Here is a 21,749-nt window from a genome sequence, read left to right on the forward strand (position 1 = left end):
AAATCTGTGGTCTTTCTGTAATGAATACTAAACTTAACTCACAGGTGTTTAGGTGTCATTCTGAATTCAAAGAGACATGTGTATTATTAAAGCAGCTTAAGATGCTTTAATTATACACATTTCTTCTTAGGTGTGAATTTGGTAAAAAGCAAGCAGTCATTCTGTGTAGGTGTCAGCTTCTAAATAGTGTACATATCTCATTTTAGAAATGAAACTTTTCAAACCCCACTGCAAATGTTACAGCTTGGCCCGCCAAATGCAGTTCTGAATACCCAGCCCTGCCAGGCTCTCCCTCCGCTGCCTCCTACTTGATCACTTAGAATAATTTCATCCCAACGCTCCTGTTCCCATCCCCATCACATTTTCAGAATGACGAGGAAGCGTGCTTCCCCATCTGCCCCGATCGCCCTTCAAAAACTTTTCTCCCCCTCCTGTGGTACGATTTAAAGGGCATTCAAGCTGCTGGCCAGACGGTGCAATGCTTGTCTGACTCTGTCGGCATCCAGCCAAAAACTGATGTCACCCCCTTCAGCCCCTCCCTCATCTAGGTTTTAAACACACCATAGTCTTTCTTAAACAGCTGCCCCTTTTTATCCAGCTCTGTCCCACACCCCTCACATCACCTCCTTCTCCAGCTCCCAACTGTGACCTGTTCTTTGTCCTAAAAATAAATGCAGCAATGTGTTAAAAAAAAATTCTTTAGTGGTCTAAAAATATTTTGAGGTCTTCTAAATACACCTCCTTCCTTAATTTTCTTAATAGCTGTCATAGACCATCTCACCCTTTATCACTGCTGGTGGTCACAACGACACTGCACCAAAAGCAAAAACAATAATTTAATGTGTGCAAGTATGACAATTTTTTTGTGTCACTGTACAGCATGGTTATACAGGCGCCAGATAGCATTTCACCCCGCAGTAGCAAATAAAATGGCTGTGCAATAAAGTCCACATGTTGGTGGTCAGCCTGACCCCCAACAATCCTCCCACCTGCCAATCCGTTCATCTCTGCTGCACTGCCCCAACTCTTGCTGCTGTGCACTCAACCTCAACAGAGGTGGATTTCAGCTAAAAGCCTCAGTCTTTTGTGTTTATTGGAATGACAGTGCTGCCTCATAATGTTCAGAGTAAACCCATTTCCTGCCGATCGAACTCAAAGTAACACCTGAGAGAGAAAACAAGAAGGGCAAAGATTCACCAGGCTTGTGGTAAAATGGCCTCAAAACATTTTTTAAACCTCCAAATCCGTTTGGAAGTGGTGAAACACAATGTTTTCCTTGTTTGTTCATTTGTTTCTTAGTTCACAAATTGCTATGAAGATTATCGAAACATTTAGTAGTGGAAAAAAGCTAATGATTTTAGGCTATAAAAAGATGTCAAGAGAAGTGGAGTTTTGATGACTATATTGAGCCCTTTGTGACAACTGAGGACGAAGAATCTGCATCTTCACATCCCAGACGAACATCTTCTCTTTCCAGGGAATGAGGAGGGCGAACTGCAGGAGGGTGATGGACTCCCAGCATGTGAGAGGTCTGACCTCGTGGAGGGGGTGTCAAGAAAACCCGAGCTCATCCCACTTCCCCAATTTGGAGATTTAAGTTTAACAGTAATAATAACTAAAGTTATCTTTAAAATGAATCACTCAAGTGACATCTAGGCCCAACAGTAGACTTGAATGTCAATAAAATAAATCTGGTTGTGTGTGTGTTGTTTTTGTCTCCTGCAAACTTTGCTTTAATTCTACTTCTTTTTTCTATCTAATCATAAGAAATTATAGTCAGACAGAGAGAATAATGAGACAGGAAGAGCAGATTTCCTGGAAAAAGAGGAAGAAAGTTTCCAGCCTGCAGATTTATAAAAATAGTTGAGACTATTCCTTATTTTAAAGCATGAAAGTTGTAAAGAATGAAAGTCTAAACATTTTGAGTAATTGGATAAGATTCAAAGTAAAATACTTATATTAATATTGGTTTACTTATAATAATACTTACACTTACACTTGTGGGAACAGTTACAAGAAAAACAAGTAACCATAACTTTGGTATCAAATAATTAGAATCATGGATTATTCTTGGTTTCTTTTCAGAAAACATCTGTAATAACTCACATTAAGATTATAATAAGAGTAATTAATAAGTTATGGTTATAAAATTAGAAATGAATGCTAAATCAGAGAAGCTAAAGAAGTTATAAATGTAATTTTGACATTGAACTTGAAATGGTGTAAAAAGGTGTTACTGCAATTAAACATCACCGATATGTTGGAGGTAGATGGTAGGTGAAAGGTTAAGGGAAAAAGGGAAACTAACAGGAGAGCAGAGATGATCAGCGCCTTATTTGGAGACAGATTGTTGAACAACGTAAACGTTTCAGAGAAAGGGTTTTGCAGGCAATGGACGTAGGAGGCATGGACATTGCCTTTATCTTCATCTTTGCCTTTATCTTCATCTTTGTCTTTGGGGTCTGAACCCAGCTGATGAGAGAAGTGTGATTTGAAGCCACATGTTGCGGGGCTAACGGATTGGTCCCCATGCGCAGGACAGTCTTTGGCTCTGTGGCCCCGGCTCTTCTTCAGCTGCAGAGTTTTTTGTCCATCTCAATCTTGGCTCGAAGCTGCCTGGAGGATCCAACCAAAGATTCCTCTTTTGCACCCACCTTTTATAGGGTTTATCCACCCTTTTGGTGCGTTTGCATCGGCTAGCACTGTTGCTGTGCTTGTTTAATTGGCTGACTGCTTGGACAGATGATCTCGTACCCATCACTATCTTAAGAGACATTATGTCCTGATGTCTGTGCTAATGTCTCAGGGTTGCTCAACCTCCTATGTCCAAAACTTTCATGCTTTAAAATAAGGAATAGTCTCAACTATTTTTATAAATCTGCAGGCTGGAAACTTACTTCCTCTTTTTCCAGGAAATCTGCTCTTCCTGTCTCATGACTCTGTCTGACTATGATTTCTTATGATTAGATAGAAAAAAGACGTAGAATTAAAGCAAAGTTTGCAGGAGACAAAAATAACACACACACACAACCAGATTTATTTTATTGACATTCAAGTCTACTGTTGGGCCTAGATGTCACTTAAGTGATTCATTTTAAAGATAACTTTATTGTTACTGTTAAACCTAAATCTCCAGCATGGGGAAGTGGGATGAGCTCGGGTTTTCTTGACAAAGAACAAAATGTTCTATAGATCAATGAAAAATGTCCCAGAGGGACAGCAGATGGCAGATACAAGATGTATTGGATGTGTCAGGCGTTATTTGTTGGTTTGGGAAAATTGAACAGTTGAGGGCAAAAGCCCCTGGGAAAGAACACCAAGGAGGGGTTGCCAGGGCAGGGCAATCTGCAATCTCTTAATGAGGCCAAAGCAGTGATGTACGCCCATCCAATGCAAACAGCCGTCTCTTTTTGAAAAAAACAAAACATTTTCACAGTAAACATATCTACTGTTTATGGACATTTCCATATATCAATATTCCACAGGTCTGAATAATTTTTAAGTAGACATAAGAAGACATAACCCTGAGATTACCAAATACAAATACAAATTTCCAAATCCAGCACCATCTACAAGAAGCATATTTTAAATGATCAGACGAATAAACAGAGCAACTTTACTTGATGCTTACTGTACTCTGTTACTTGATAGATGTCTTGCTCTTTTGCAGTTTGAACATGTTGAAAACACACTGTTCTACTTGTTACATTTGTGCTTCCTCTGATTTCATTAACACTGAAAATAGCGAACATTTAATTTTTTTTCCTGCAGTAATAACGTCCACCCACAAGAATGTTGTTAGCCAGACCTGACAGAACTTACCCATGATATGCTAACAGACTGGAAAAAATAGGATTTTCTGTGTTTTAAAATCTGACTGTAACCAAATAAGTTAATATGTTATTTAAGTTGATGTTATGCTCTTGCTCTAGGTTGTATCAGACAAAGACCTGTTGCATAAAATGTTGAAAGTACAGAAAACATAGTGTGTCATATATTTTCCTATAATGAAGGTTTCTTCTTCCAGTGAACCTTCCCAAAGAGGCTGTTAATGACATCTGCATCATATTACAAAAGGGATTGCAGAACAGTGTAGCTGGGACAGAGAAAAGACATTAGATCATTTGCATAATAGTTTTGCAGTTCCATGCAAATTCATGGGATTTCCCACCAAACATCTACAATGCAAGTACATTAGTATGAATGAGCGTGAGAGAGAAGAGGTAAGAACAAGAGAATGGAAAGACTGATCAAGGCAAAGCATAGAGACAAACGTCACTACAGTTTTCTGTAAATGAGTAACAATCTAATGCAGTTGTAAGTCTCAGGAAGGTGTTGAAGGTGAAAATGTGTGGTCGGTTTAATTTCTTATTAATAACTCTTAGAATCAGAATTATTAATAATTTAGCATAGTGAAAATCAAATAGTTGTCATAGATGACATACTGCTGTGTGTGCTTCTGCTTATGCTGTTGTTCTTCTTTGACTTTGACAGAGATGCCCAAACAAATACACAAAACAACATAGCTTGCACTAAACGTATACCTCAGCACACATCCTTTTTACATTTTCCCGTTGCACATTCTGTGGAAGGGAGGGGGAAGTTGATGAAAGGCTGTAAACTAGTTGTGGTAAAAGCTCTATGACTCAGGGCTGACGCATAAAAAAACATCATCTAATGTGAAAGACTGCAGAGTCGGAGAAAGTAGCTAAAGGCTAAGCATAAATAGCAGATGGAGTCTTTACAGTTGGCAATAAAAAAATGTAGCATTTGCTTGAAAATTAGACCTTTTTTTAAATCTTGAAACAAACAGCAGTTCCAGCACCTAAAAAATACAGGGAGAAACTATTAGTCTTTTTATGAAATATCTCAATTAGACCAAGGTATTGTTTGATAATGTGAGGGACAGAGCTGCATTACTGTGGAGTTCAATCAGCTGAATAAAACCTCGGCACAGTCTCTGTCATGTAATTAAAAGGACTTTAAGCGATAGCAACAGAAATACTGAAAAATGTTGCAGGATCTAAATCTGTAACTTCAAAATATTTGATGTACCTATACATGCTGTCTAAGGAAGGCTGTTGTTTTTTTATTCTTCTCTTAAAACTTTGGAGAAAAACTTTGTAGTTTCTATTTTGGCTAATTTATTGAAATAAATAAAATTAACAAAAGGTATGACTTACGAAGAGTTAGGTATTGTGCGATATGTTGACCCTTCTTACTCAAATTTCCTCATTATGTGGAACTAATGTCCGACTATAGATCATTGCAAACTTCCTGGAACCTAATTTCAGTAGTTCGGCTGCTATATCCTAAAATCTATACATTTCTGAAAAATGTACACATTTATTACAAAGTCCAAACAGTTTTGCACCAGTTGAACGTTTTTAAATATAATTTTTTTAAGTGCAGACATCACATAATTAGATTTAATCATCACACTAAGTAGAGCTGTGCTCTTTTTGACCTTGTATGAGAAGTGAAACTTCTCATCTCATAAAAGGAATTTTTAATGCAGCTCCTCTGGTGAATACGATTTCTTTAGTATAAATGCCTTCACATTTTTTTTTTGTGCGCGTTTTTAATAATCAAATTTTTGCACAGTAAGGTGTGCCTGGGTGGATGGAAAAATCTGATTATTTCTGGTTACATTTCTTTTTCCTGTCACGTATGTGTTAAATGTACTGAACTCGTATAGTGACGTGCATGTGGATGAGTATTATATCTACTGCTTCTGCACTCATTTCATGCTTATAGTCCAAATTCCCCATCTCCACTTTCCTCTTTCGTCTTTCTCATTCTCTGTAATCAAGTGCATTAGTATCAATATTACATGAGGAAACGAGTTGAATTTAAAGATTGACCATGTCAAAGTGAGAGTCCCTGACTGCCATCACCATCACTGAAAATTGTGGCGGTAATTACTGAAGCCTTGCATGGGGTTAATATCTAGAGTGGAAGACATTTTTCACAGGGACTAAAAGCTTGATATGTGAAATATATTCATGGGCAATCAATCTAAACTTTAAAAATGCATTTGGTCACATTAATCTACAGCTGAAGAGTGCTTTCTCCTTATTCATTTCATACTTGATTAATCTCCATTTGTTTAACTCATTTTGTATGTTGAATGTGGTAAAACAAATTTAGCATTTTAATATTTTAGGCTAAGGAATGTTTCCGACCTACGTGTGTCTCAGTGATCAGCCTCTGTAGCTGCACTTTGATGGATTACGGTACTGCATAGAAAATGGTATACATTTCTTAAAACTCCATCTAGCCTTCAGTTTTTTTCATGACAAAGACTGAAATTTATATTACAGTTGCCACTAGTTTATTAATTTAGTGGTTTCCTCTTATTGTGTATTGCGACATTATCCATTTTCAAGTTTCACCGAGATTGCATGTGAAACATTAATTGTTTTCTGCCACAACAAAGCAACCTATTGCTGTTGTCGTCGTTCAAGTTGTCATCTAAGTGGTGTTAAAATCAGTAGAAGTTGATCATTAGCTGTTTTGTTGAGATGAATGCTGAAGCAGCTTAGGGTTCATCAATCGACCAGGCTCTTGGCTTTCATTGACAGAATGCTAATCACTCACAGTGCACTACAACTTTCAATAGAAACTAGGAAACTAAGCTTCCATAACTCTACTGGTTTCCTGTCAGTACAGCATTGATATTTAAGATTTTATTTTTGAGTTTTAAGGTTCTTAATGTTCTAACCCTGTCTTAGCTGGTCTTTATGCCATGAACGCTCAGCTATAGAGCATAAAATTCAGACAAGAAGAAGCTTTTAGATGTTCCAAGATCAAAACGAAAAAGTAGAGGTGATCACACTGGTATTAGTGGAAGCGTCTATCCTTCTTATATTATATCTGCTCATAGCTTGGAGATTTTTAAAGTGCTTTCAGGACTCATTGTTACATTGTGGGTTTCAGTTCTGGTCTTTGCCAAAAATGGCCTTCTTGGCGATTCTTCTTGGCGCATTGTATGCGCCAAGAAGGCCCCAAAAAACAACCTAAACATCCTTTTCAATAAACTGCAGCTCACACATGGCTTTAGGTTATGTACGGTGAGGAGGCTGCTAAACAACAATACTTCTTATAATTGTGTTGCACAGTTTATATAGCAACCACAGGTGAGGATGGCCATGCCCTGAGGGGGAAGCTATAAATCATAACCTTGGCATCTTGTGAGCAAAGATGTAGTAATTCCCTACAGGCATGCACAATTCCCTCTACCTACTGCAGTGTTTACAGGCAGAACAATAGGGGCATCATTCGTAAGACCCTTAGACAATTTGATACTCCTGTATTCTCTTTATGAAAGTTTCAGTGTTCTCCTCCAATGACATCACCTGCTCCCCAGGCCAAGAAAAAGAAAAGCAACACACACAAAAGAGCCCACACATGTTGGTCGTGTGTGTAGTATTGTATTGAAAGATGAGCAGAGCTTCTGAATAACACCCACTCCTTGTTGTCATGATTTTGCCTTAAAAGATCTATTGTTGTTTTTCTCTTTTTCCCGGATTTGTGGTTTTGTAAGTGTACCCATGTCATGTGTTCTCAAATTGCTCCGTTTAAATTGCATATGTGAAAAGAGGGTACTCAAAGGTGAATAGAGTTTTTGCCGTGGATTGATTTCGCAGTATGTGTTGGTGGGTTTTATCTTCAGTGTGCCTGTAGCTGCATGTGTCTGCTGTGTTTTTGTGCCATGTAAAGACAGAGTGGATAAGAATTTTTGAAGGAGGATAGGACACTTTCATGCTTGCTTCCTAGGGTGTTTGGTTGCACTGTAATTGGGTGTGGTTTTCCGCCACTTTGAAGAACACAATCAAAAACAAAGCTGCAATAATCTAAATGTGTTGTTTTGTTAGAAACTTGACACCTCTGAGAAATAATCAGAGGTTAGACTACATTGTTCTACAATGTAAAATCTGATGCTGTACTGTCATATTCAGTAAATTAGAATATGCATTCCCATGAGACTTTTGTATTTTTTCAGATTTAAAAAAAAAACTTATTTTTGTAAACAAAAAAACAAAAAACAACCTAAACATCCTTTTCAATAACTCTACATTTAAGCATTTTTTTGTTTGTCTAATATAATATTCTTATTTTAAATGTAGCATTTTAAATGTGTAAATGTGCTGTGTGTAGTTCATCTAAATAATTTGTTTCACTTAGTGAATTGAGGTATCGGGATAAATGAACTGTTCAATAACATTTTTTGCCTTTTTGTTTTCCCCATACAGCACATTTGACAGTATCTGTAGCTTATAACAGATATGTCCCCGAACTCAATGTATTCATTTATAATTAAAGGGTTTGTATAACCGATCGGAGGCTCTGTGCTGTGTCAGCCATACCAATGAGAGAACTCGACTGTGTTGGGTTTTGACCCCAATTCTCATTTGTATTGAGGGATTTACAGCATTTTGACCAAAGCGGAAAGACCTTGCTTGGAATATCGTCAGATGCTTGTGTAATTGGATAAGCACAGGCTGACAGGATCAGGTGATTAAAGTGGTGAAAAAAGACAGGACAGTGATTGCCCTGCTGATAAAGAGATACGAGGAGATGCTTGTTGGAAAATGCAAAGGTTAAAGGTTTGTGCGATATGACACTTTTGCTTGTGGTTGTCACTGACCTCTTTTGACCTAACTACCAATTATCTGTCAGCAGCATTGAAGGGTTGTGAACAGTGTTGCGCATTATGTTCTGTGTGTTTATCAGAGTCACAGGCCATTTTTGGCAAAGACGTAGATGGTATTTTTAACTCTAAATTCCTCAAGCTAATAGTCTTCAGATGTTCCAGAATGATGCATATTGTACAGTAAACAGCTTTAACCATTTGGTGGAAGTGTGCTTGATTTTTAGAGGTACAATAAAATGGTCCTGACATGTTTTAAAACAAATACAGTGAAGAGATAAAACCATAATCAAAGAGTCATTGAGGATAAAAAAGTAAATTCAAGCACCTATAATTACTAGGTCCTGAATTATTTACTGAACTTAATAGTGGTGTATGTTTGACTAATTTTGTCATGGCCTTAAGTTAGAATTTACTAGGATCCTTTCAAAAATGAGACCATAAAACAAAGTGCAGCAATTTGTTTCTGGAGAATTTCTAACAACAGTGACTACTAAAAACAGTTTATTCTCATGAAATGTTCCCTTTAAGGTTGCTGGCAATGCATGTACATTTGGTTTTGAAAGAAATGTTTCTCTCCCTTTCTAGAGTGCCAAGCAGTTTTGCGTGACGACCCCGACCATCCCTGCTCGGTCGGGGCCTCGCCTCCCTGGCCAGGTCATCGATTCGTCCCATCCTGCCCCTTCCAGCCCCCTCTTCCCTACTGTAGTCACTGCCAAGATGGCCACTAGTGGTGCTCCTCGTCTCTCCTTGCCACTGTTGCTTCATGTGACCACTCTGCTGCTATCACTGCTGCTCACCTGCTCTCAAGCCTCATGTAAGTATCAGATTCAGCTATGTTATTGTTTATGACTTATGTTTTGCATGCAATACCTTTTTAATACCTAAGACATAAAACATTGAGACTGAAGTAAATACTATTTGGGTTGTAAGATTAACTTGTAAGATCAGCTGTGATGAACAATAATTAAAGGTCTTTTTTATGGCTGGCACTTTAACACCTTAATTACATATATTTTGACACGTTACAAATTGTTGTGCATTTAATAGCCTGTTTCAATACTTCCAAGTATTGTGTTTCTAGTGTGCAAATAAATCTGATGCACAAGCGGGATCTGCAAGCAACAGTGGTGGGTGACAAAGTCAATTTTCATGGCCCACTGGGGATTAATTTTTGCTTCAAAAAAATTATCTGATGGGTCACTGGAAAAGACTTGTTTTGTGCAAGTTGTGCAGAAAGAAGTTGGTCTATCACCAAAGCTATTTAAGCCTAAAATACCATCTCAATTCAAGACAACAAGCACAAACATCCCCAATGCTAATGTCAGCGTCCATTTCTGAAGAAGCATAATGATCAGGGGATCCTGAAACACTTTAACATTGATTAGGGCTAATAGCCCTTGATCCCAATCTGATAGTTGAATAACCTCAAAAACAGATTAAAAATATTAAATATATGTTTTGCTGAGCTCATATGTCTATTCATCAAATAATTTAGCAGTAAAAATGGTTTATGAATTGAAAATGTTGCTTTTTTGACAATATATGATTTTCAATTACAACGTGATTAATTGCAATTAATTTGATTAAAAATTTTCAGTGAGTCCTACTACTGGTCTTTTTGTTTTTCTAAGTAAAGCTACTTTGTGTGTATGCATAAGGTAAGAATAGTGAACTTTTTCTATTTAGATTTATATGGTGCAAGAGTCCCACTTTCAGTTCCAAATTCACCTGTGCATGGATATGGGGGTGGCTGTGGCTCAACACAAAGAGTAATCATCTTGTAATCCAAACGTTGAGGGCTTGATTCCAGCTTCCTCCCACCACATGTCAATGTCACTTAACCCTACGTTGCCTTCAAATCTGTTTATTGGTGCATAAATATGTGCACGTTTGTGAGTGTGATAGTGTAAATGTGGCTGTAGGACAAAGTGTTTTGAGTGATTGGTATGACTAGAAAAGTGCTGTATACCTTCAGTGCACTTACTGTATAATTTTTTTCTGTATATGGTGAGAGGTTCGGTTTTTTGTGATAATGTAACTTGAAAAAGTATGGACAAAGCAGGGAAATGCATGCAGTTTTATTTCTTAGTCCCAACTCTGCAGTAAAAAAATTCAAATCGGAAAGAGAAAGCTGCTGCATCGGAGGGGAAAAGTAGCAGGAGCTGTCAAACTTCAAGTGTAGTGCAAAGAGTTCTGCAGAGATTAATAAACGGCAAAGGCTAAATTCCAAGATGCAGTTAAGTAGATTTTAATAGTACAGAGTTTTCTTCAGTTATTCAAGAACATTAAGTGTTGCATCAACCAGCTGTTAACCTGTGTGAGAAAGTCAAAGCAGTCTCCACCCAGTTGTTGTTTTTGTTGTCACAAAGTGTTTTAGCACTGTGTGAGCAGCCATAGTTGCACCATTAATACCCAGACTTGTGCCATACATAAATTAAAAAATACTTTTTAAATGCCAATAAAAACAAATATAAGTATGCAATCTAAATGTCTGCAGGATGCTAAAATAATATTGTCTGTTTCATTTACTATTTAATGTTGTTGCCCTTTTGCCTCATTTCTAGTTCACAGCTTAAAGCTTGAATTGAATCAGTTCCAAAAATGCATATGCTATTATGTGAAGGGGATGACTTCCTGGTTTCGTAGTTCCTTTTTCCACAAAGGATAAGGCTGAGCAAGGTTTGGATACCATCCAAACTCCCATTTTTATCATTTATGGATCTGGCTCATAATGGATATAGCCTCTGACTAAGATACTTTAGTTTTGTCAATCATTTAAAATTGTATTTTCTTTAGAATCTCTATAGGTTTTAGTCATCCTCCTTTTAGCCGTTATTGGGATGTCAGTTAAGGGCAGCAGTTCAAGGACTTTGTCAGTGTTTTGAATCGGAAAATGAAAGGAACCACACCACATGTAAAGCTTTAAAAAGTGGCTTGTATGACCAACTCATTAGTATGTTTACAGTGATGAACCTGTATATCTACACAGTAGAGGATGACTGAGGATATTTTTGTTGTATTTTAAGCACATTTTGAAACCAGTTTATAGTTATTTATGTTAATGGATTCATTGGCTACAGAACCTCTAATATTAGCTGCAAACTTCCAATAAAATAAAACTTGGGGCAAGTAGTTCACATTGTTAATAGGCACACTGAATTTCCTTAGTAACATTTTATGTGGAAAGGACATTAAATTGTTTCTTGGACTACTTTGAGGACATATTATTAATACTGACAATTCTAAAGCATTAATGTACTGGAAAGTAGGAATGTTCTAATGAAGATGTTTTATAAATGATCCAAGTAGAGTCCCTGACTAATCTGTAAACAGTTATGTTATGAGCCGACTTATCAATAAGTCATATAAAATTGAGAGTAAACACTTAGTGGTGTAACTATGCACAAATTCATACCAAAAATCTTTGTTACAGCCCTTTTTGTTCGTTATGCATGCATACCAAACAAATGCAGCTTTGCTTTAAACATGTAAATAGAGTGTTTATGTGCAAATCTAAGAAAGTAACTAAGTACACAATTTATACAGGTTTATTCAAAATGTTTAAAACATCAACACTGACCATTTTCAAGCGCTATCTTGTATAATCTATCCATCTATCAAAGTACTTGGTGTGCCTGGCTGTGCTACTTTATTCATTGGAAAATGTAGAAATTTCAGAAATTGAAAAGATTAATTAATTCACTGATTATCAAAGTAAAACAACAACAAAAAAACTCTACATTTTTGTTAATTTTTCTTAATGTAAAAATAATAAAAACCTAACAAATTCTGATTTTTGTCTACTGTTACAGTTGCTAGTCAAGCACTTCACCAAAATGATCTGCAAAAAATAAAGTTATCTTCAACAGGAATGAGATATGAATTTGTTGAAGACAGTGTCAGTACTGGTCAGCCTTGGAGCAAGATATACATTTTTATTTCCATTAGCTCAGACTGGCACGAAATGTCATTTTCCATTGAGAAAAATTGCTAAGAGACTGTTGTATTATATAGGCATTGGTAAATATCTAATCTTAATTGCCCAATTGGGACAAAAAAAAATCTTGATTAGAAAATCCCTGTACAAAAGTTGTCTCATTCATTCATTGTGCATCCCTCACTGTTCACTGATTTAACCTCCCTAACTTCTCATGTTCGTAACAAGGGTGCATCAGTAGTTTCTTATCCCATCTTGTCAACTCCTGCTTGGGATTTGTTCTGCACCATTTCCCTGTTAAAATGGGCTTAGAGCAGCATTAAAGAGACAAAACAGAGATGAGGCTCTGCTAAGAAATGGAAAAAGGTGGGGAGGTTCTTCTTGGGTTTCATTGTTTGTACATCCCACATGACTGCATGGGTATATATGTATATATATATATATATATATATATATATATATATATATATATATATAATGTAGGTATCAGAATGTGTGTGTTTTTGTCACTAGATGTAATTTACGTCTGTGGATGTAATTTGGGAGATAAATTGCTTTTTTAACCTTTTATGCTTCGGCTGTATTTTTCTTCATCTCAGTTTTGGCATTCAGTTTTTTCTCAAGGGTTTATGATAACATGAACACCACCTGATTTTATTTATTTTTTTTCCATCATGTTCTGACAGAGATGTCTGCCTTTGATTGCCTAGTGGTTTGAGTGTCTGGTAGTATAATTGAAACCTTTTTTTTTGGTTATGTGGCTCAAGAAAATCTCAAATTACAGATGAGCAGATGTCAAAAGTTTTTGATGTAATGGAGGCCACTGAGCACATTTTCGTTTCATTTCCATGCAGTAACAAAGTTTTTGGCCTACTCTTACCATCCAAACTCCCATTTATGTTTGTCAGAACTGTAAAAGCCTATTTTTTTATTTTATGTTTATTTTTTACTATTCCTCAATCTTTTCATGCTCCATCTGTTGATAAAACTCCTGCTCATTCTGTATGATATTTGCATATATATATATATATATTTTTTTTGTTTGTTTGTTTTTCACTCTCTTTCAGTCACTACACACTAACATAGGTCCTGTCTTTATCTTGCTTGGATTCACTCCACACACACACAAGCACACTCCACCCCAACCCCCCACACACACAGTAGAGCACTTGTCCAATTGTGTTCACTCCCACTCGGTGGAGTGAAAGGATGCCACCGTTTTGCAGAAAAGCCCGTCTGAAAACATGATGTCATTCCTTCCCCTCACGTCCCTCCCTTCCACTTTCTCTCTCTGCCCTCCGATCCTTTTTATTTATGCTCATAAATCATAGTGAGAAGAAGACACTTTTTAATCAAAAGAGAAAGAAATATGGCTCAATAAATCCTGCGTCTCCAACTACCTTATATTAATGCCTAGCTTGTGTTCAAGTCTATATTTATCTGCATGTTTGCATACATCTGTATTCAAGACCACGTGTGTTTGGCTGCTTATGCATGTGTGTGCAAATTCTGAAAGATACTTATGTGAACTGTCACCTCAGCTTTGTCAAGGGTTCACTGCAACATATTGATCAAGGTATAAACCTTCAGCGTTGGCTGAGGCACAATCTGATGTATTCTTGTTGCAAGTAAAATCTCTGCTTAAATTGTAGTAATTTGATCAATGCACACACACACTTTTGGCCACGTTTTCAGGTAGTTCTTGGTTGGGCCTCCTGTTGCCTTCGGAACTTCCTTAATTTTTCGCGACATAGTTTTAGCAAGAGGTCAGAAACATATCTGTGAGATTTTTATCCATATTAAAATGACAGCTTCCCACAATGTTTGCAGATCAGTCTTCTGGACATTCTAATGCTACTCTAATGGTCTGAAATCCAATTTAAGAAACCAGGTTGAAATTATCTGAGCATTGTGACATGGTGCATTTTCCTTTTGGCACAGCATTGAGAAGATGGCGCACTGTCGCTATACAGCAACAAAACTCATGTAGGCTGCAGCATTTAAACAGTGCCTCAGTTGATTGCAATAAACCCAAAGGGTGCCAAGAAAATAACCATTAAACCAGCCTGAGCCTCTAATATAAGGCAGGTTGGGAGATGCTTTCATTGTGTGTGCACCAATTTCTGACCCCAACATCTGAGTATCACAGCTGATATCATGATTGATCGAACCACGCAATGTTTTTCCAACTTTAAAATTTAAATTTTTAGCTTAGTCTGAGTTTTCTGTTCTTAGCTGACCAGAGTGGCACCGTGTGTGGTCTTCTGCTTATTTTCTTCTAACCTGGGATTTCCACATTACATTTTTGTGCACACACCTGCCACTCATTATCTGTAAATCTGAGCATCTTGCCACATTTAAAGGCACCTAAATTTATTTTCTTCATACCACTTACATCTAAATGTAATGTTGCTGCAGTTTATATGGCCTATTTGGGAGTTTGGGAATCATATGTATAGATATACTTGATAAAGCTGCTGCTGAGTGTTTGTGATTTTTTTTAAGCTCAAATGCTTTTTTAGTATCAAGAATCCAAGATTTAGATATAATGATAATAGATGATTTTAATACGTGATTGAAGATAATTCATGATAGGGCTTGTGTGAACACTGGATTGTTCACTTAATGGTATCTGTCTATTTTGAGATTACTTTTGCAGAATAAATGTCTTTTTTGAGGTTTTGTACATATAGGATCCCTTATTTATCCATTTATGTGGTGGCATTTCATCCTCCGTTTCCCCCTTTTCTCTTTTTTTCATTTTTTTTGGCCTTTTAGAGATCTCCACAGTGGCATTCTTGGCAAATAACTTGAAGTAATAATTGGCCAGAACTCACAGTGATGGGGTGAAAGTGTTCAATTATTTATATTCCTTTGAATCTGCTAGTTGGAATAAAAAAAGAAGACCCCATAGTGGAGCTGTTTCTTGCTCTTATAGCTCAGCTCCTTGTTTCTCTTTTTGCTTCTTTGTGCTTGGCTCACTTCTTATCTTTTTGAGTCAAATTATGTTTGAGCCAACACTGGCAAGTAAATTCTGTCAATTTCAATTTCATATGCACCCTGCGGGCTCATGTGGGGCTCGTTTTTCTTGTTCTGGGCATTATGTTACTCTTTCAAAATGAGAAGAAAACAGGTAAATTTTTAATTAAGGGACACATAGGGATTTCTTACTCACATAGCCTGTTTGGACTTGTATTCATTAGTATTTTCAATTCTGGACCATAGAAATAGTTTGATTTTCTACTGTGCAAAAAATCTTTTTAAATCATGAGATACTCATTCGATATTGTTGACTTTCTCTGACTTGCAAATAAGCCGATGCATTATCTTTCTCTCAGTCGTACAATAGCTGCAATAAAATCATCATGCAGGTTTACATGACAATGATGCTGCCTTATTGTGCATCTGGACATATTATAAAATGACTACATACTGTAGGTGCCAGTCAAATAATCCGATTAGAATTGCGTACCCTACTGTTTTTTTTTGTTTAGTTTTTTTGTAATCAAGGTTTTAATAGTAGTCATTGCTAATGAACTTTTTTGTATCAACAAAGTATCAGTAACTACCCACAAGGAAGACATTTCTTAGTTGCTTTGACAACTGAAGATTTATATTCATTTTCTATTTTCTGTTCCTAGTTTTACCAGCAGAAGGTCACTTCGTTGTTTTGGATGGCTCATGAGTCAGAATCTGTTGTGTTGTGTGAGAGACTTCTGGCCGGCAACTGAGATCAGAGCAGTAACAATTGAAATAGTTTCTTTTTTTTTTTTTACGTTAGATTTTATTTATATATATATATATATATATATATATATATATATATATATATATATATATATATATATATATATATATAGTATATGCAATTTCATTAAGCTATGTCTGTAGTTTGATTGCACCTTTAACTATTTATCAGCATAATTCATAAAATTACTGTCAATAAAAAGAGACTAAGAAAAGAGGAGCGATACCAGCAGTCTATGTGGTTTGCAGGCAGTTTGAATAAGTGATTGAAGTATGTGAAGGCTGTGTCTTCCTTCATCTGCTTGTTGAAAGCAGTTCGACACATCACATAGGCAGTTGATGCATTTTAAATGAATATTTTCCCCAGGGTTATAAGGAGAAAGTTTCTGTTCAGGTGGATGTAAAGGCATAAAAAACGATGCACTGTTTCATCTTGTGTGTTCTCTTAGTGGCTTCATAGAGGTTTGTTTGCTCTCCATTTTCTCCCCCTTGTCATTTGTTTTAATCTCGGCCACAACACCTTTGGCAGTTTGAGGCATCCTCTTCATTTAATGAGCCAACAAGTGTCAATTGCCTCAAGTGAGTCTTTTAAATGTAACAAAATTGTTCCTGTTTCACCTCTCCACAAGCTCTGTGTCCTTATTGATATCAGATAGAAACTCTTAAGTTTAATTTCCGTCTTCTCTGTCAGGAATTGAGTGTATTTATTTCTGGTGGGTTGGAGGATACTTAATGTCCTATGCAGTTTTTTTTTTTTTAAGTGTTGAACAGCGGTTTCTGTGGGACCAATTTGTGCCTATTACAAGCGCGTCACTCTTTATAGAAAGGCAGCATCAATGTGACAGTAATGCGACTGGACAAAATTTTTCACCTCTGTGTACCATCACATAAGATGTTTTTGCAGACTTTCCCCTTCCTTTTTGCAAATCCTCTTCAGGCCTGCTAAGTTTAATCTTCTTGTTTTGGTGCAGCCAACATTTATGGCATACTGTATATTTTTCTCTCTTTCTTCTGATGTTTTTCTTTCAAACTTCTAAACCAGAGGTTGTGTAAATGCTTTTTAAATATTTGATTCTTACCTGTAGAAAGCACTATATTTCTAAGCTTACTGTCTTTGCTTTCTTGTGAACTTCACATATTATATCATCTAATTAAAAATCCAACCTTGAAAAATCCAAAATTGATAAAATATCAATTCCTGCCTGTAGAATATTTTTGGAAAGTGTTAATACAGTGAACCCTCGTTTTTCGCGGGGTTTGCGTTCCCAAAAGAACCCGTGATAGGCGAAATGAAGTACTAACCTTTATTTTTTTTTTACAATTATTATACAATGAAATACTCCATAATACATTGAAACCAAAGAACAAAACCTTTTTACAGGCCCCAGCATTTGTTTAACAAATAAAAGTACTGTATAAACATATTTTTTTATTTTTTTTTTTTTACAAATAACTACTGTACTGTAAAATAATAATTTTAATCATCAATACGAACTGAAGGCTTCAAATTGCGGAGTTCAGCACCACCCTACCGCGACCCGAGCAATTGGATTAGAACGGGAGAAAATGATTATGAAAAAAAATACAAAGTACAGTAGGACAAATAGTGACTCACGTGTATTTCACTGCTCTTCTGACTGAGCCGCTGCATCCTGACTCCGCTCTGTAGCGTTTTTTTCTTCTAAAGCCCGCGGTGCAGGTGTGTTTTTTCGAGAGAAGAACGTAGTTATTGGTAGTTGTTGTCGCTCCTTTTTCTTCTGGCAAAAAGATTCTTGAAATTGGCACGCTGTTTTACGTACAGTACGTGTACATATTAATCCGCAACGTTATTGACACACAGGTAGAGAAGAAGCGGAGAGACTGTTTAGCCAATCAAAATGCAGAACACAATGCACGATGCAAATCCGTGAAGCAGCGAGACCGTGAAAGGTGAACCGCAATATAGCGAGGGTTCACTGTATACCTTAAAGTAGGTCTTCCACCATGATAATACCATGTGAAACAACAGGAAAAAGAAATATAAACTTAAAGTTACATTTGCACTTTATCTCAGCATCATAATAATATTCTATTGAAGGGAAAAACAGTTGACAGTCAAGGATCAGGCTGCACAGTCTAGGTAGTATAATTAAATCACAGCTGTCCCAAGTGAAAATTCCAATTGATTCTTCTTTAAAATATTGTGATTAGAAAATAAACTATTCAGTTAAGTTTTAAATTTGCAAATTGCACAGAAATAAATCCTTTTCTTGTAGACTATCTTCTATATTGTTTTTATTTAAATCAACAGAGTTTGTGTGAGCATTCAGTGAGTTATTTTGTCAAAATTTGACTTATTTACTCAAACTAAAGTAGGTAAACTAGTTTCCCTTCTTTTGAAATCTATTTACATGGTTCTCTGAAGGTGTCTTTCATTTTAGTTTGTATTTTCTCACCAGAATTTGAAAATAGACTGAGCCGACTTTTTTTTGCCAAGTTTTGCCCTGCTTATTTGGTCTTTGTTGGAAGTGACTCAGTGAAAACCTCCAAACAAGACAAAGCAAGACTGGTTTAGTGTTGAAGCTTGGTTTCCATAGTGATGGCACTTGTCCAGGCAGCCTGTGAGAATTGGTCCTGATTGATGGAGCTTGGTTGTTTAGGCCCAGAGGGTGTGCGTGTGCGTGCGGGGGTGTGTGTGTGCAGGCGTGCAGGGGTGTGCATGCGTGTGTGTGTGTGTAAGTCTAATTATGCATTCACTTGAATGCACATTTGGCTTGATCAATCTGTCTGTCCTTCTGCTCTTCTGTCTTTTTCTGTATTCCTCTTGACGTAAACCTCTAAAGTGTGCACGCAAACTGAAAAAAGAGAACGACATAGCAGTTCTGAAATAAATATACAACCCAAGCATGCTGTTTATTTACCTATTTTTCACATGATAGTCAATGAAAAAAAAACCTCTAAATATTGGTAACTGACACCATATTAATAAATTGGGAAAAATAATTCACATGTAATATTTTCTGGTATTTCTGTCAAAAATATAGCTAAAAATAGTTTTAATTAAGTTTTAATTAGGAATTGAAACTACATTTTTTTCCCTATAGACTCATGCTGGTGATTTGGAGACGATCTCTATTCTAGTATTTTACCAATATTCTTTTTTTTTTTAAACTTTATTTAACAGTGAATAGCTTTTAAATTTGCTGCTATGTCTTTGTGTTTTTTTCCTCATAATGTGTTTTTTTTCATAGTACTTTTTATATACTTTATATATGATATTTTTATATATATCTTCCTGTTATATCTTTTATGCCACTATGAGGTCTTTAGATTGGAAGACAATCATTAAATTTAATCAAAATTAAATGGCCATCAAATATGCTTCTGCATAACATTGCCTAAATATACCAATGCAAAATAATAAGCAAGCCTGATTTCCAATCAAATAAACCTTCAAAAATATTCCATACAGATCTGTGGAAGGGATAGAATGTATGTTAAGGTCAATGTTAGTTAAAGTAGCTTTATTGTTTTGACATCAATATAAATATGCTAAACAAGAATATAAATATTCTAAAATTTGAGATAAACGATGCCCTTTGTAGTGATTATTATTGAAATATGTGAAAGAAAGTATGTATTTTTATGTTACTATTTTAAGAGGGAAAAACTAAATAATCAAATAATGAAAAATAAAGCTTTGAAAATATTTGAATATACATCTTCAGCAAATAATAAATTTTAGGGGTTTCCAATTTACAAAAGAAGATGTAGCTAGCTTATTCCATTTTATTTTTGGGGGGAGTTGACACATTTGCCAGGTGTTCTTTTCAGATGCTGCTGGTAAATGTGCTGTGAGCTACCTATTTGTAGCAAGATAGATAACAAGTGCTCTTTACCAGTTCTCTTTCTTTCTCGGCAAATCACTGAATGGCTCTGCATCATTTTGTCTCCCACTTTGCTAATTCAGTGGATAATGGCTCCTATTTATGAGTAGAGAACCTTTTTCTGCCAATTACGGTATTAGTCATAAAGCCAGTCCCCACCTCTTTTTACACCCCCCGTCCCCATCAAACAACAACAGTAAAGTACTGTAAATGGAGCCATCTCATATTCACATTCCCACCTCCCACTCTCCACCACATTAAAATCGCAGTGCCTGTGTGTTCTGTGTTATCGGGTCCAGCAGAGGTAGCGGCCAGTAGCAGGTGGTAGCTGTATTAGCTAAACATGAGTCTGTGTGCACAGTGTGAGTGTTCTCCCTCCCCCTTTTTCTGAGCAGCCCCGCATGCGTTGATCAGTTCTATTCTTGGGGAGGTGTGAAGATAGCAGTGCCCCCATTGCTGGTTATTTTAGCTGAGGCCATGTCCCACTGCCAGCCTGATAAAGACTGGACTCGGTGTGCTTATCTGGGCTCTGCCGTACCTCAGCCTGTTTGAGAAAAGCTTAGAGAATAGAGGGGAGACGTTGAAAGGGACAAATGTCCACTGCAGGAGGAATGTCCTTTCAACGTCATATATGTGAACATAATGCATGCTTACTTGTATTTTTATTGATGGACTTATTACACATGTTGCAATAAATGGAAAGACACATTTAAGTAATGGCACAGTTAGATAAAGAACCCTAAAATTTCTTACTATGTTTTTTTTTTTTAGCTTGAATACTCTAGCTCACCGTCACACTAAAAGATGCTACACAGAATGTAATGCCTTATCGCTTTCACATTTTGCCACTTCAGGTGTAAAAACTACAAGTTCCCCGTAGTTCTCGTCAGAGAATGGAGCAACAGGGTTTAAGCAAATATGTCAGGAAGGCAATCCCTTGAAGGTTCTGTTTTAATCCAAATGCAAATGTGTTATCCTTTTTGAGTAAAAGGTTTCTTTACATGCCTTATTATTGCAAGACATGACATGTTTCTTTCGTATCAATCCATGAGTCTGTTTTGTGTTGCAACCTCTTTCCAGCCAAATTATAATTATGTGGTCAAAATATTGAACCTTTGCAAATTTTCACTTAACTGAAATGCCACTGGTGGTTTTTGCTAAATCTTAAAATAATGTATGCAAATTCTAATGTATATTGGAGTATTAATGAAAAATATGCATTTAGGTAATAAATTCATATGCTATGCATTTACTTTGCAGTTTTGCTTTCTGAACTGGCACAACACCAGTTTAATGAGAGGTTATAGCATTATAAATAGAAGCAATGTTTCAAATACAAATTCAAAATTACAGTTTGTACGATAATTCTTTTCCTAATGTAATTTTTTTGTTTATGTACTTGCCACTCTGCAAAGATTTCACTTCTCGAGAGTTTGGGGGGGAAAAAAAGGTTTGAAATCGAATTGAAATAATCAAAGTGTCAGAGGTGTAGCCTTGCAATTTAACACCTTAGCGACTTTACCTACTCAATTTGCTCAGCTGT

General features: G+C 36.4%; 1 protein-coding gene across 16 annotated transcripts in view; it reads left to right on the forward strand.

Moving 5' to 3' along the window:
- Positions 1-21,749, forward strand: part of ptprsa (protein tyrosine phosphatase receptor type Sa) — a 259,420-nt gene that overhangs the window by 114,338 nt on the left and 123,333 nt on the right. For all 16 annotated transcript variants that reach the window (XM_032572235.1, XM_032572242.1, XM_032572238.1 and 13 more), the window contains exon 3: positions 9,242-9,470. In XM_032572235.1, coding sequence (XP_032428126.1) covers positions 9,374-9,470 — 97 coding nt within the window. In that variant the 5' untranslated portion in view covers positions 9,242-9,373. The remainder of the gene's footprint in view (positions 1-9,241; positions 9,471-21,749) is intronic.

Source organism: Xiphophorus hellerii, chromosome 9 (genome assembly GCF_003331165.1).
Source record: "Xiphophorus hellerii strain 12219 chromosome 9, Xiphophorus_hellerii-4.1, whole genome shotgun sequence".
NCBI classification, from domain to species: domain Eukaryota; kingdom Metazoa; phylum Chordata; class Actinopteri; order Cyprinodontiformes; family Poeciliidae; genus Xiphophorus; species Xiphophorus hellerii.